Genomic DNA, 16,483 nt, shown 5'->3' on the forward strand with positions numbered 1-16,483 from the left:
ATGTGCTGTATATTAGTTTTTAGTGACTAAACACTTGGGAGAGAGGCGACCTAGAATCAAGCCTTGTGGTGCACTGAGTGTATATGTTCTCATCGTCCTCTCAGCTCCACTTCTGAGACACGGCGAGAGAGAGAATGCTCATTAGATCTATGTGCTGAATTGCTGCTCCCTCTCCATCTCTCCCATCCTCCCCCAACCTTCATCCCCCTCTCTCTCTCCCTCTCTCTCTGTCCGTCTGCTTAACAGATGGGAGGGTCGTGGGTACAGCTCTTCCCCTCCCCCTGGAGAGGTCTGGTGCCTGTTCAAAAGATTCCTCTTTATGCATCAATCCATTTCCCTCTCGTCTCTCTATTTCTCTGTTTTCTTCCCTCCGCTCAGCTTCTCTTTCATTGCCACCTCTCCAATTCTTAGGCAAAGAGAGAGTTGGGACTCAGGATGGGAAGTGAACAGAGGAGCAGCCATTGTCCTTCTGTCTGCTTGGTGCCAACATGCTCTCTGACCTCAGCAGTTCCAGTTACCAGCCTACTGTGAACACAGGCGTAGCATCAGACAGAGTCCACCGAGAAGATGAAATGACTCGTTTGTGTGATCCTCATTTTGCATAGCTCATTCGCTCTCTTCCTATCGCTTACTTTGGGATTAGTAAATTGGCTTAATGTGTGCTTAATGCTTGTTAGTTCTCTCTGGCGTCTTGTGTGTCTTCATTCTTTCCTTGATACTTTCTCACCCCTTTTGCTCTCTCAAGGTCAACTATCAGTAACTTGTGAAAAATTCCTGCTGAGGATTACGGCCCTCCGCCACTTGACCATGTTCTCCGAGCTGTGCTCATTTTTTTGCGTTTCCCTCCACTGAAGATTAATTGGATTGAATGATTCAGTGGTAATCTGTTGACTGATGCTCTGTTCACCAAAAGGAAAGGAGAGGGAAGGGAGCCTGATGAGGAGGTGGGCACTCAGTCCTTATCCAGGAGCTGCCTTGCATTCATATGGAACGGGGGCGGGTGTGAGGAAAAGTGGGGGATGGTGGCAGGAGAGCAAGGTGGGGGGGTAGGAGGTAAGGGAACTTTCGTTGTTGTGTAGGCAGAGGTAGAGGAGGTGAGAGTGAGAAGGGATGGGGGTGGTGGGGTGTGGGGGGGAGGCACAGGGCTAAGCGGCAGCAGATCCTCACCTCAGGGAGTGCTGGCTGGTGCTGCGAACCAAATGCTGGGATTAAATGTTCAGGACACGGGCTTAGTCTTAGCGTTAATGTTACGTAAGGCCTAAGGTGTTGCCCCAGCGGGTGTTGACATTGAGAGGTTCAGTTCTGCTCAGTGAGCTGTGGGAGGAATGAGGAGGAGGTGGAGGCCAGGAGGCAGGGATCACAGAGGTAACGCCTCCTTGTTTGGAGCGATGCCTGGGCTGGGTAGTGTTGAGCACAAAGACTGGGAGGGGATGATGCTGTCAGCCCGTGATTGAGGTGCGCCAGCTTGATTGATATCCTTGTCTGGCTGTCTTTTGCCAAGCGCCTTAGTGTTGCCTTGTAATCCTAGTTTGTCTGACAACATCCTTCTTTGTTTTCCTCCAGAGGGCAGCTCTTTGTTTTTCTGTCTGTGGATGGGTGTGTTCGCGCAGAGCAATGCTAAAATGTTGTGGATAGCCTCTTCAGAACTGCCACAGAGTTATTTTAGATCTTCTTGTTATTATGGTGCAGTCCGGCTGCTGTCCTGACTGCCAAATGATGCATTTATGTTTGAATCTCATTTCTTCTGTAAGTGGGCGTATACTAAACCATCAACTCAGGAAGTTTTTTGTCATGCATTTCATTATTGTTCAAACTGTATTGTGTCACTTTGTTTTACATTTTTGTGCGATGGAAGCTTTTGGCAGAATCCTAAAATATACATAATGTAAAGTTACTTCGTAGAGAGTAAATATATTTACCAAATGCGTGTTGCGCATATGAATTCTGGTGGCAAACTTCATTTTAGTTTTAGCTCCAACTACACCAGTCTCTATTGCACTGCAGGCTAAAATGTGTTTTCTGTTTCTACAAAATCTCTAGTTTTGCATCCCTGCTGCAGGACTTGGTCTGTCACTATTACTTGTAAGCCTGGATGTCCCTATTACACACTTTCATTATCAATGCCCTACTCTCTAGCACAAAGAGGTCAAGTGCATAGAAATGTGCTGCACTCACCTGAGGGGTTTAGAGCTTTCTTCTGCTATCTCATGGATGTTACTCAATAAATACATGGATCCAGGTTAGGGGGAAAAAACAGAAAGAAGCGGAAAGGAAGTGCATTAAAACCTGCATGTATGTGTGTGGGAGTGTGCAAAGCAGAGAATATGAGAGAGCAAGGAAGGGAGTAAGGGCGTATGAGAGCAGGGAGAGGGTGATAGAGAGAGAGACTGAGACTGACATGTCTTTTGGTGATGCGGTGTCGTCTTCCACATCAATGTCTGATGCTTGTGCTGCCAGGTGCCGGAAATCTGGTTCAGAAAGGAGAGAAGAGAGAAGAAGGGGAAAGTAGAGAAAAAAAAGGCAGGGTAGATGGAAGATTTTTTTTATGTGACGGCGCTGACAGCTCCCCTGCATTGCACTGAGCTTAAATAATGGGATGCTCATTTGCATAACGAGGGACGTTATCACCTCTACTGTCAAAAGAAAACACAACAACAGTTCTTCTGCTCCTCCCTGAGATAGATTGGGTTGGCCTACTTTAGCACTCTGGAGAGATGCACTGGAGGTCTGGCTTACCCAAGCTCACACACGAACACACACACACGCACATGCACAAATACACATGGACACAGTCATGCACGGGCACACAGTCATGCAAACTTTTTGGAGCGCAGCTTTCTTCTTCACGCATGCAGTCCAGCTCATCAGCCACTGGCCTCCACTCATGAAACACATTTATACACACACACACACACACACATTAAACTGTGAACATAGAAGTAAATGCTGAAGTGCATTTGTTCCAAAGCTCATCAGATGTGCTCACTGACATGCAGTATCTTCAGCTGTATTATGTTCAAGTTGGAATTTTATGTGATTTCTGTCATTTGTCTTCTTCCCATGTTTCAAAAGATCATTCTTGGCACTTTTTTTCTTTTCTTCCTCTTTTTCATTTGGCCTTGTTTTGCCAGAACGTGGCAAGACTGCACTCAGTCTTACATCTGTATTCCATCCTGTGACTCGCGTCTGCCATTTTAGAGGTGAGCTGCAGATAGAGTAGAAAAAGCTGTGTCTGGCAGCTCCACTGTCAATACAGTGCAGTTTCGTGGGAAGAAACAAAATGTATTTCTCAGTCTGGAGGTAATGTTACAGTGTTGGTGATTAGAGCGTTTAAGTTAGCGGCACTTCCAAAACACTGTCAAACTCTCTGTGAACGAGGCGAGATCCTGACAGCGCTGTCTCCTCTCATAGTCGGTGCCTGGGAAAAAAAAAAATGCAAAAACTGATTTGCATGATATCGACAGTGAAAAACACAACGGTTCTCACAACATTGTTGACAGATTCTTTGTCTTTCTTCACCCTCCCTTGTGGCTGCTACGATGCCACTTTTATAATTTTTTCTCTCAGTATTTTGCTATATTTCATTTCATTTAATGCTCATCCTCTCCTCCCCCACCCCTCCCTTTCTTTCTTCCAGGTACGGATGCTGGAATCTTTGAGTTGATTGGAACAAAAGGAAAACAGAAAAAAAGACAGATAAAGGAAGAGTAGAAGAGTGAAGAGAGAGAAGAAGAAAGGAGAGAGAAAAAAGCGTAGAGTTCTTTAGAAAGAGGAGAGAAAGAAAGACACGGGGACGATGGGGAGGAAAAAGATTCAGATCACGCGGATTATGGATGAACGCAACAGACAGGTAAGTCCCTGGGGGATGGAAGGATGGATGAGTAAGGGGGTGGGAGAAAAGAGGGAGGGGAGAAACACCCTACACCCCACATAGCCCTCAACAATGAAGGTCTTCAGGGAGACTGGGCAATATGTGAACTGGGGGACAGAGACATGTGTGCAGGGATAGCACAGACTTATTGCTTTGGGTGGAAAACTTCCATTGACTTATAATGGTGGGTTTGTTTCTCTTCAATGTAACAAGCAAGTGTGAGGACACTGGGAAAATGCACCGTAGACGGAACTTGAATAAGAAAGCGGCCTGCTCCTCAGGGCTGGAGCACCCAACCCCTCATACCATGCCGCCCAGTTTAGCTCACTGGCAGTGGAATATTACCGGGCAGGGGCTGGTGACATTAGAGAAACAGGGTGGGAGAAAATATAAACAAACATCCAAACAGAGATGGGATGGTCTGAACTGACACACTGGGCTGAGCTGACAGGGTGGGGATGAGGGGGCGGCCTGGGAAACAAACAATGATGCAGTATATTTCTTCACTAACTATAGGACCACTGTACATTTCCTCTGTGTAGTAAAATGGCCCTCTTTAAATTAGTGATACTCAGGTAATTTGAAAGAAAATCCCTGGTGAAACAGCTACTGAACAATAATAGAACAGTTGAAAGACACTTTTTTAACAACAGCTGGCAGCATTTGAGGGAGACATAATAAATTGTGGACAGCGTGATTCAAGCAGACACTATGCTCCGTGGCAGGAAATAGATAGAGACAGAGTTCTGTCACTGCCCCTGAGGCCCACAATTGATCACTTCCTGTGGCACAACTGACCACTGACACTTTGTCAGCTTCCTGGCAGCCCAATTGGATCCATACGCTGCTAATGTGGCCCTTGGATCACAGGTCAAACATGCACGCCTGAAACACACACCTTGCCTGAACACAGGCGGCGTTCATTGCCTTTGCCTCTTCTGACATACACAATAATGCTCCTCAACAGTTTCTCACAGTGTGCATCATCAGACACAGTCATTTGTGGCCAGAGTAAAGTGACATTAAGAGGCTCTTGGAATCGATTGGGCTATACTGGAGAAGTAATTGAAGCAGATTTTGATTGCTACCCTGACAGATCTCAATGAAGGTGATGGCAAGTAACTAGAGAATACTGAGAATAGAGTGAGAAAGTAAGTGCACCTGAGATAAAGAAGAAACTTCCAGTAATTTCATGGCTTTACTGATACACAGTGTGCTCTCCTCAGGCACAGGGTGCATTCAAAGTCACACATGCAGCTCGTAACATATTAAGAAGCAGCAAAGGAAGAGAAAACAGGGAGAGGACGACCGTGTAAGAGTATGGGATCATATTCTAAATATCTTGTACTTTGTTATTGAAAGTGAGACAGTCAGACAGACAGTGAGAGAGAGCAAGAACAAAGAGGAGGTCACAGAGTTTTAGATGAGGACTGGAGCTATCGTGTTGCAGCAGCACCCACACTTCCTCCTTACTCTTATCTCAGCTCTTGTCTCTCAACCCACCTTAGACCGGGTCCGTCAGTTGCACCAAGCACTCTGGCTCCTGAGGATAAGGAGGGAAAGAGGGAGACAGGAAGGACACCTGAGGGGAATCGATGCCTGAGATATCCGGGCTTTACTTACAGGGAGAGGAGGAAGGGGGGTGTGGAGTGGGGGGGTTCAGGGAAAAGGAAATCAATATATCACTGGATTTTGTTGTTTTGATCTTTTAAATTATATATTACGTATTTAGTTATTGTTTTTATCTAAAAGCTGTTCCTTTGGATATGATGTCATCAAGTCATGTGGTAAAACACCACATGGCATTCAGTGTCATTCACCCTTTGGCCTCAATAAATTACATCATCGCTCTTTGTCGATGGTTATTACAAGACAGAGACAGAACAAACTTTAATTTTCTTCTTTAAAAAAAACAACAAAAAAACAACAAAAAAAAAAACGGAAGCATTGGCTTTGCATATTTTCACTTCCTTTTTGAGGAAATGTCCCAGAGCCCAAGCCAAATAAATACCAGAGGGGTTTGTATAGTGTTGCTTTCAACCTCAAATTCTTCACATTCTTTTACTGTGTTATGTCTGAAAAGTTTTTCCATATATTTCAAGCTCGTCTGTGTGGGTTGTGTGTTTAACAGATTAATATTTCTCATTATCTTACAAAATATAAATTATGATACGTGGTACTGATAAATATCTCAGAACTTTCTCATCAGGTTGTATAAAGCAGAACATGATATTACACCATTTTCATTGAAAAATAAGGATATATAGCTATTGTAACATTTCCCATGAGTCTACTGAGTCACTTCATACTGCAGTCCTCTTTAGAGTGGCACCACTCTGTGTGGCTGTCAACGCCACCTTGCCACCTATAGGTTTGCACAGCCTCCCCCACCCCTGACCTCCATGCAGCGGCGGCATCATAGTGGGCACAGGGCCTGGCTCGCTCTGGGCGGCCACTTTGGGCTGCCACCCTCAGGCCCTGAAACACTTCCCTAGAGCAGGGGCAGAAGCACCAGGCCTCCCTGGCGTTGACTGGCTGCCCAGAGCTCTGGACAGTGGGCAGCAGTGTGTGAGCCCTGGCTCCAAGCCCCCTGACCACTCAGACCCTCTCCCAGCCTCGGGCACATGAAAGAGCCCCCTGTGCCATAAACCCATGGGCTGCACACAGAGAACAGACTCTTGCCCCAGCTCACACAGACACAGACACACACACACACACACACATTTACAGTTCAGTATAAGATGCATGCACAGGTGTGTGTTCGTACAAAAACTGGCATTAGACACATTGGCGATTATACATTCAGACAAATACTTAGATTTAGTATACAGCATAGACAAACACATGCTTGTAAGTGCATCTAAAACACATCTATCTCGCTGGAGTCGGTCTTGGGGATCGACTAATTTGCGGCAATTGGCTTTAATTAGTGTTACCTCTCCAGCCAGTAAGCTCACTGGGCTTAATTTAGGATGAGTTGTTTGTACGACTCTGTGTGTATGTGTGGGACATGTGGCTTCCAAAGTGTAGGGGGCCCAGGGCCAAAGGTTAAACATGCATCAGGCCATCAGTGACAGGAAGTAAAACAACAGGATTTGTCAGACAAACATGTCACACAAACACATGTTCGGTGGGGCGAAGTTTGAAAAAAAAAAAAAAAAAAAATGCCTGCATGTTTTTATGTCTTCCTCCACATCTCCTCACTTCAGAACCATTTTAACCGCAGCGCTGCAGCTGAAATAAGGGGTCTTTTTGTCTCTACGACAAAGCATTCTTCTCGCCAATCAACAGCACTGGGGTGAGAAAATGTGCGAGTGAAATTAACAGCAGGAAAATAATGAGGCCCACAGGGTAGCTCCTCACCCCTGCACCCCTCTTCCGATTCCCTGTTTCCCACCTTTTACCAGCTCCTTCTTTTACCACAGCGAGTGGCACTCGTCTCTGTCATATGTTCAGCGCTTCGAGACCTCACCTGAAAAGGGCTCACTAAGCTCACACCTTCCCTTAGCAGTGTTTTTATACTTTTTTGCCTTCTTTACCCATCTCTTGTTTTGTTTCTCATTCACATATTCTGCACCAGGTTCATTTTGCTCTCTCACATTGCTCTAATTTTTCCACCTCACTAGAAAAGTCTTAATGGCTTTTCTAGCTTCCTCTCATTTTTTTTCCCTTGTATGCTATATGGCTCATTATGTTGGGCTTTTTATTTTTAAAATACATTTATGTCGATTCATCAGGGTGTATGTCAGCCACTTTTAAATTGTAACTTATGTGAAATTTTTTTCAATGTAAAAATATATGCAAAAATGTGATTATAAAAATATCTTCAACAGCCTTCTTTTCTTTTTAAAAACAATGACTTTGAGAGACTTCCCCAATATAATAAATCTTTCATTCATTTTTCTCTTCTGTTAGAGCAAATTCTAAACAATTGTCATATGTTTTGTTAAAACTGGGGTTAATTGAGTCTTACAGCCGCAATCACAAAAATAAAATTCTAGGCATAGAGACACGAGAAAATAAAATACATATTTTATTTAATGAAAATTGGCCCTGCTGCTATGACAAAGGTTATCCAACTAAAATCACTTAAGTTATTTTTGTCATTCTGGCCACTAACTTCGGCTTTGCAATGTAACATCCACTTTCTGTTGTCAGCGGGCATATCCTTTTCCAGTTGTGGTTTCTTCTGCATAAACAGGAACATACAGAGGAGAAGCACAACCAGCCATTCAAATGTAATTACCAGATATGGTAAGACAAATCTAAACTAGTATGTATTTTAAGACGGGCAGCTATAACTAAAATTGGCATAATTAAGACACCCCTCCATCCATCCACAGATTAGCTTTTAACCATACAATGTGGATACTTTTGATTCAGATGCCAAATTAAGAAATGTTTTGTGTCTACTGCCCCTTTTTTCCCCACTGTATAATGAAGGCACACTGAAAATGGATAATAAATGGGGTTTTGAGGAAAGAAAAGAGCATAGCATATATTAAAGTTATGGACAAAGCCTGTTTTGTTGTAATAGCCCTCTTAACAACTTCTTTGGCTGTGAGACAGAGTTCAGGCCCAGGTCTTGGGCTCCTCTTAATCCTTTTGCGTAAGCCTGTGTCTTCCTGCTTGGCCCCTGACAATGGGATAAGTGTTTGTTTCAAGACAAATCGTGCAGCTCCATAGCTGAGTGACATCTGTGTGTGTGTGTGTGTGTGTGTGTGTGTGTGTGTGAGAGAGAATACTTGTGCCAGGGTGTGTGTATGTATGTGTGTGTGAGTCCCTGCATGCGCGGCCATGTTTGGTTTGCTACCAGCAGTTTTTGGTGCCTGTCTCTCCACTCCTCCTCTTCCTCCACCTCCTCCTCCCCCAGGGAAGCAGGCAGGAGGTGGGAAGCAGAAGCGAAGCCATTGTGAAGGGGAAGCCACTGGCCTCTTCCTGTTATGAGAGGAAATGCATACAAATGTGCTTCCTGTGCGTCCGCCCCCTCTCTTCTCCCTCCTCCTCCCTCCCTCCCCCCTCTCTCTCCCCCCTCTCACCCATGTGGCAGAGAATCAGCCACTATCCCTCCTTTCTTTTCATCCCTCTGTTCGTCCTGGGTGTTTTCATGCAGGAGGAAATGTGAGCAGAAGTGATTATCTCATTTTTAGAAATAATTTGTTTCGTTATTGGCCGTTTTCCAGTGGTAGTATACATATAAATTCATATAAATACAGAAAAATGCAAATGTAGAATAAAGATAAGGAAATTATTTAAGAAAAGCACAACAAATTACATTCAGTTGGATGAAGAGAAAAGGAAAGGTGATGGGAGTGACATGTTTTGGAGTTTAAGGGGTGTTTGTATGAATGCATTGGTGTGTGAATGTGTCTAATCTCTCTTGGGATGGCATTTTGGAGGAGGAAAAGGGTGAACAAGTATGACTTGTGTGTCATTATGAGTCTATAATATGAGCGCTATGAGTAAGTGTTCATTGAGTAAGGTTCCTGGTTATGGAAGGGTAGTTTCTTCTCATTCACAGCACTCTGGACAAAAATACAAATTTTTCTTATTTACCTGTTATGGCCATGAGCTTTTCATTGGTTTTTAAGTGTTAATAGACACTTATAAGCACAAATATTCAAGTTAATTGAGACATTCCCTTTTGCAGCTACAGAGAGAATGTGACGTTCAGAATTTTAAGTGTCCCAGTATATCACAATTTAGTCTTTGCTTAAATGATATCTGGGAAAGAATAAGGCGTGTTTGTGCGTCATGCTCTCTGTCTGTCTAACACCCACTGATTTAGGAAACAAGGACAAAGTTTTAATTAATTTCAGTAAGTAAGTGATATTGTTGAGCCACCATCAAAATTTCACATGCTAGAACAAGTTAAAATTAGAAACTTTTCAGGTTAGGAAAACTTTCCCAGTTTCAAAAATGATCAACATTTTTCTGTTGCTAAGAGAATACAGGAAGAAATACCTGACACTGTCATATGTCTGTGCATGTCTGTAGATCAGGTGCACCATTCACAGCATCTGCTTTTACCCACACAGTGTGCAGCGCTATATCGCCTCGAAAGCGCACCAGTTTACAGCTCTCTGTGTGGGCTGAGAGAGCTGTTTTGAGCGTGCACAGGAAAGGCCAGCGGTGACATCAACAGCGTGAATTTGGATGGGCTGAAAGGGTCAGATGACAGCATCATGTGAGGCCATGAAGTCACAACAGAGCCACTGCAGTCAGGAAAATGAAATACTGGGCATAAGGCCTGGCTAGTTGAGACAGTAAAAATTAATGCATCCCACATGATGTTTTCACCAGTATTCACCAAGCTATCGGTTATGTACACGCCAACTGTCTTCTAAGTATATATGTTTATTCAAGCAGGCATGCCCTGTATATTTATGAGTACGTGTGCATAACATGAGTAAAATACGTGAATTGGAGGTAACAGGTTGTACGTGTCAGATTGAGATGTGGGGATGCAGTGTGATATTTAAGTAGGTGTTATTGTTTGGTCAGTTAAGGCTTTTGCTAATAACACTCATTTTCTGCCCAATGTGTTGTTCAAGTCAGTCTATGTGTGAATTATGATATGTGGGAAATTAATGCACAGATCTTCTTTTAAAGTGTGAGGCTCATGATACATCTGATTGGAGTCTACTTTTTTAATGGTTCTTTTTTGTTTTGGTTTGGGTTTTTTTTTTTTTTTTTTTTTTTTTTTTTTTTTCACATTTTTGAAATCAGAAAGAGAGAAGTTGTCTTGAGCAAAGTATCTCACCGCCCCCCCAAAATGATCCCTAGGTGCTATGTTGTGAGTGGTCCACTAATGACTGATCTAAACCAATATTTGGACCTTTGGGACTCACCCAGATCCCAGTGTATATGTGTCACGCACCATTTCCTGAAACATAAATGCCCCCAGAGTGGGTGATAACGGTGCTGGGACCGGGAGCTCGCTGCGTCTGCGTCTGCCGCCCCTTGCATCACAACACCGGGGAAAAACAACACTCTTCATGTCCTGTTCCTGAACAGTCTCCTTTGACCTCATGCCCCAAAGTCTTGTCATCTTACATTCTGTCTCATGTAAACTTATACTGTAGCTCTGTGATTGTAAGGCTGTGGCAGGCCCCTTTTAGGTGCTTACATTTCCTTTTTGGACTGTACACTGTACAGTGTGTCAAATATGACAGTTAATTTTATTGTGTAATATGCCTTTTGATCTTACCGTGGTAAGAATAAGGCTTTTTTTTTGTTTGTTTTTGTTTTGTATTTGTATTTTTCACACTTTAGTTTCACTGTGTAAATGTCAGCATGGTATTTAGAGACCAGAAAAGGTTTTTCCCTCCATGTCACCTGTGAGTCAGATGAGTGTTTATGCCAAATTACAGACCTTATGCTGCACAAACTGATTCTTCAGGAGTCAGAACAACATATATGTCTGAGGCTTCAGCCTCACTCGTCTGACAGATTGGCATGGTACTGTAACATCATAGTTAAACTTTCAGGGAGGGGCCTTCAAGATTTTACCCATTGATATTCAGTTTCCCCCGGTGCATCCTGAAAGATAGAATCACAGGTAATCCAAAACTATCCTACCAATGTCCAATCAGCCCAATATCCTTTTTTAGGTTCTCAAGTTGGAAAGAGAAAAATGCAAACAACAACACATGACAAATTTATGCTACACATCTGCTCATGCATTACCTAGATCCACAACACACAGAGATATGTTCTTAGCAGAAGTAAATATACTCTACAGTTCTTATGCCTCAGTGCATTCAGTGCATGCTCAACTGAGAGTAAAGTATGTTCATTCTGTTGGCCCACTTAAGTGTCAGAAGAGAATAGACAAACATGCAGTTAATCAACAAACTGAGATCATTAGCTACCAGCAGGGCACAGATCTGGCAGTACTTCTTCTAAGTAGAAACATGTGCCGCTACACATTTTCAATGTACCGTAAAACTCATTGTCACAAAAAAAAAGAAAGTACATTTTAAAAATCAGCGTTGCTTTGAGAGTGAAGCTGGAAGAAGCATATTTTCTCTTCTTTTTTTTTCTCCATACAACCAATGAGCCGGTACACGTGGCTCGGAAAAGAAACCAGGTGCAACTTACTGGAATTAACTCACTTTCACTGCTCTAGTTTTGATCCAAACAATAGAGGAATAAAGGCTGTTCTATTTTGACAATGTGGGCACTTGTATGCCTGTCATATTAAAGGTCTTGGGCCTCACTTACACCTACCCACAAACAGAGAGCGAGAGAAAAAGGCCCCATTACATCTGGCAATTTTTGTGGTTTATGTTGAGCTCATTGTCACTATTTGAGTGCTCACAAACAGGTTGAAGTACAGTCAGAGAACCCATCCATCAATAACCTATTATTTATATCAATGGCTTTTTATTCGCTATTACAGGCAGTTACTTGTGCAGCGGAATAATGTGGGTTAAAATCACTGAGAGAAGTATGTACATCTCAGTGAATACTTTTTAAGATTAAATGATTATAGAGCTGTGCATTTCTGTTGTGTCAACCACTGAAAAGGGACAAGTGAACCTGAACTACGTTCCATGATGAGTTTCCGTCTGCTTTGATGTACAAGCAATAACTGATCTTCTTTACCGTTATCTGGCTGAGACAGAATATTTTCAGTTCCTTAAATTACAGCCGAGCTTCTTTTTTTTTTTTTTTTTTTTTTTTTTCCTGGTATAGTGGACGAACTATTACAGTCAGATGGTGCTGAACCATGAGAATAATTGTGTTTTCCCAAGAATTGGCACTTTTACAGAGAAAAGGTTATCTGTGAGTATTTTATTATTTGTTAGTATTTTTTCCCAATAGGGTATTAACCACAGGTCAGGTCAAGCAAGTTAACGTGATTATATACTGAAAATTGTTGTGTAGCCACTACAGTAAAGGTATGTACGCATTGTTGATCATTTTTCTCTTTTTTCTTCTTTTGCCCAGGTGACATTTACGAAGCGAAAGTTTGGCCTGATGAAAAAGGCGTATGAGCTGAGTGTGCTGTGTGACTGTGAGATCGCCCTGATCATCTTCAACAGCACCAACAAACTGTTCCAGTATGCCAGCACAGACATGGACAAGGTCCTGCTTAAATACACTGAGTACAACGAGCCCCATGAGAGCAGGACCAACTCCGACATTGTGGAGGTATGTTACAAGAATACACACAATACCTGGGAGCACACATGTATGCACAGACATACATACACTCAAGCAAATACACAAAAATGCAAAAGAAGGCTGATGCTTAAAGCATTTGTGACTCATTCTGCAACCCTTACTTCTCCCTTTTGGTCTTCACACTTATCACAGCTTAAGAAATAATTGCTTTCATAGTTCTTGAGTCTTCCTCAAGGGCTCAGTCATACATTCATTCATTGATCTTGCACCGCTCATCCATTCCCAGGTTGTGGGCGGGGTACACCCTGGAGAGGTTGTCAGTCCATCACAGGGCCAACACATAGAGGCAAACAGACGAACAACCACTCACACTAACACTCATTTCGGCCAATTTAGAGTCACCAATTAACCCAAACATGCATGTTTTTGGACGGTGGGAGGAAACCAGGGTTTCCAGAGCAAAGTTGCACAGGCACAAGGAGAACATGTAAACTCCACACAGAAAAGCCCCAGGGACAGGAACCAAACTCGCAACCTCTTATTGTGGGGCAACAGTGCTAACAAACTGCCAGGGCTCAGTCACTATGTAAATAACTTAAGGAAAATTAAAATGCATTTTCAGAGTGTAACAGTTTGACATGAACATCATTAAAATATGTGTATTTAAACTCTGTTCTCTGCACCTTGTAACATTGAAGAGGTAGCCTATATTGATCTGGACCTTTCAGACCGTCCCCTGTGGTGTGTAATCACCAGCCCTAGCCCTTGATGTTTTGTCACCACTGATATGCCTCTTAGAGGATGTTGATCTGGCTCGCTCTGGACACATGTCACTTCTGGCTCAAGGCAATGTTAAACAGCACTGTAAGGCCAGCCAGTAGGAAGGTAGATAAAGCAGGAAATGACGCTGACACCCTCCAGGATCCTTAAGCTCTCAATGCGAACCTGTTATGCAACATTCACACTGGAGAGCTGACAAATCTGGTGGGCCACACACACACACACACACACACACTCACGCATACAGCCATGCATGCATTCATGCAGAGTCGATCCCTTTGTGTTGCACACACATTTTCGCTCACACCACGCTTGCTGATTAAACTGCACCTGTGACACAAAGTAATGCTGAAGGCATAAAATTTACTAAATACATGAAAATGTCACAATGTTTTCTCTCTCTGCTTGTCACATGGACTCTCATGTACCTGGCATGCGCCACTCAACCACCAGAGCTGCAGAGTACAATTATATTTGAAATGTTTTTTAGAAACATTTAAAATTCAATTTAGTTGATAAAATTCACTTAATGGCAGCATAATATTTACACAAAATGCTGAAAGTTTAAGGTGATGACTGAACATACCCATCAGATGGAATGGACATGCACGCACTATTACTATGAAGCGGGCTGTCCACTCTAACATGGGATCAAACAGCATAGGGCATGTTTCTGTCTTTTCATATGGGTGTTTGTTGGGCTTGTTGCCCGCCCACAGGTTCATTGGCCCAATTCGAATACTCTTATTCCAGATGGCACTTTGCCCCTGACAACAAACCATGTGAATTTACATGCTGATTTCAAATGATAATTCATTTCTGCAAAAATCTGGCCATGTGTTATTCCTCTCTAACAATGTACGGTCATCCGTGTCATTTTGAAAGTTTAAACAAACAAACAAACAAACAAAAAAAATAAAAACTTCATAAATAAATGCACTACAAACTCAAAACTTAACAGTGCTTTGCAACTGACATGAATGCTTTTGTTCCACCCCTATTTCCATTAGGTGCAGTCAAATATGTAGTGTGTTAATGTAGCCTATACATCAAGCGATGCAGCACTCGACATGACTAACCTTAATGATAAAAACAGAGAGAATGGACCGGGTGCATTATAATGGACAGTATTCAGACGCACAGATAAATCCACTGGCTGCAATACAGCAACTTATTATCTTTTAAAATTCAGCATGTGCTCTTATTCCCTTCCCATAACTCATATTATTGGGCCCTTTTTTTCTAAGGCTGGAACTTTAAAGCTTCAATTCTTAAAAAACAACATAAAATCAGTTTTGTCATAGCTAGAAAATTTGGCGCTATGCTAAAACATAACATAATTGGCAAAGCAATGCAGATCTACCCCGTGTCCCTAGTGTTTAGTTTGGGGCTTGTTCGAAATCCTCAGCTACCAAGTATATCAGAAGGGATAAAAAATAATCCTGTATGCATTTCATCACTTACATTAACCCATTTAGAATCCACTCATACTCCCAGTGTGCCTATAAGCATTGGTATCCTTTATGCACTGAGCCCTTCAACCACCCTTCAGTCAGTATATTACCCTGCCCTAGCTGAACCATGAAGAGAGCTGTCACATGTTTCAGCAAGTGCCTGTGACGAGAGCTGCCCGCTTTGAAGCTCTCTTTAACTGTGTCTCCATTATGGAGCAGAGGATGGCTAACGTGTAAACAGCTGTGTCAGGGGAAGACGCTAAAGAGCCTAGTGGGGGAGAGTGCTGTGGAGCACTACCTGCACTGTGATCCCTGGAGGACTCAGGCTCCGCATTCTCTGAGCGACTCGGAGAAATCAATCTAAAGAGGCCTTCAGCCTTAGTAGAAGCGTGCTAACGGGATTGGCCACAGGGCTGACACTAGCACATTTAGCACGGACAGGAGGAGTGCGCACGGATAGCGAGGGGGAAGGTGGGGGGTTGGGGGGGGGCATTCGATTTTTCCCGTCAGGCTTTGTTTTCCAGTGCTAAGCTACATCACAGGTGCAGGAACGTGGAGAATTTGGGGGGTCAGGAGTAAAGTGGACTTCAGATCAAGAAATCAACAACAGGACGAAAGGGCTGGAGTTAGGAGTGAAGACGAAATCTAGGTTCCTCCACAAAGGAATAAAAAGACGTAAAATGTGCCATCTAATATGTGACATGTCTAATTCCAGATTTGTAGAAAGCTCTTGTCTTTAGAAGTACACAGAACTGCATGCATCTCCCTCACTCTGTTTCTGCTGCGCCTGAAGGTGTAGTGGGAGGAGAAGCAGAGGTAGGGGAGCGGAGCTCAGAGTGTGGGCGGCTGGCATTGAGGCCTGCTACATTAGCAATAAAGCTCTATGTAATTAGCATGTCTTTGGTTGATAATTAGCGTTGTTGAGAGAGTGGCACTGAGAGTGCTGCACAGTCTCTCTAGCTACAGCATGTTTACAAGAGGCTGCAGGGCTTTTCTCTCCCTCTCTGTCTCTCTCCCTCACTTTTTTCCTGGCTTTCTCTTTTTTTCCTCTATTTTTCTTATAGTCATATAGTTTTTCACTGAAGATACGGTATCGCTAAGATTTATTTATTTATTATTATTTTTGCGTTATCTTGAATCTATGCACAGGTCATTTCACATATTATATAAAAGAGGGGGACAGAAAGAGGCAGATAAAGAGATATATATAGAGAGAGGAGTGGTAAAGAAGGTCTTGATGACTCAC

The 16,483-nt window shown here is 43.0% G+C and overlaps 1 protein-coding gene across 10 annotated transcripts in view; it reads left to right on the plus strand.

Annotated features, from left to right (window-relative positions):
* The window catches only part of mef2cb (myocyte enhancer factor 2cb), a 58,609-nt gene that overhangs the window by 18,361 nt on the left and 23,765 nt on the right, over window positions 1-16,483 (plus strand). For all 10 annotated transcript variants that reach the window (XM_029510023.1, XM_029510022.1, XM_029510020.1 and 7 more), the window contains exons 2-3: window positions 3,638-3,850; window positions 12,827-13,030. In XM_029510023.1, the coding sequence (XP_029365883.1) occupies window positions 3,797-3,850; window positions 12,827-13,030 (258 nt within the window). In that variant the 5' untranslated portion in view covers window positions 3,638-3,796. The remainder of the gene's footprint in view (window positions 1-3,637; window positions 3,851-12,826; window positions 13,031-16,483) is intronic.

The sequence above is a fragment of the Echeneis naucrates genome, chromosome 9, assembly GCF_900963305.1.
Source record: "Echeneis naucrates chromosome 9, fEcheNa1.1, whole genome shotgun sequence".
NCBI classification, from domain to species: Eukaryota; Metazoa; Chordata; class Actinopteri; order Carangiformes; family Echeneidae; genus Echeneis; species Echeneis naucrates.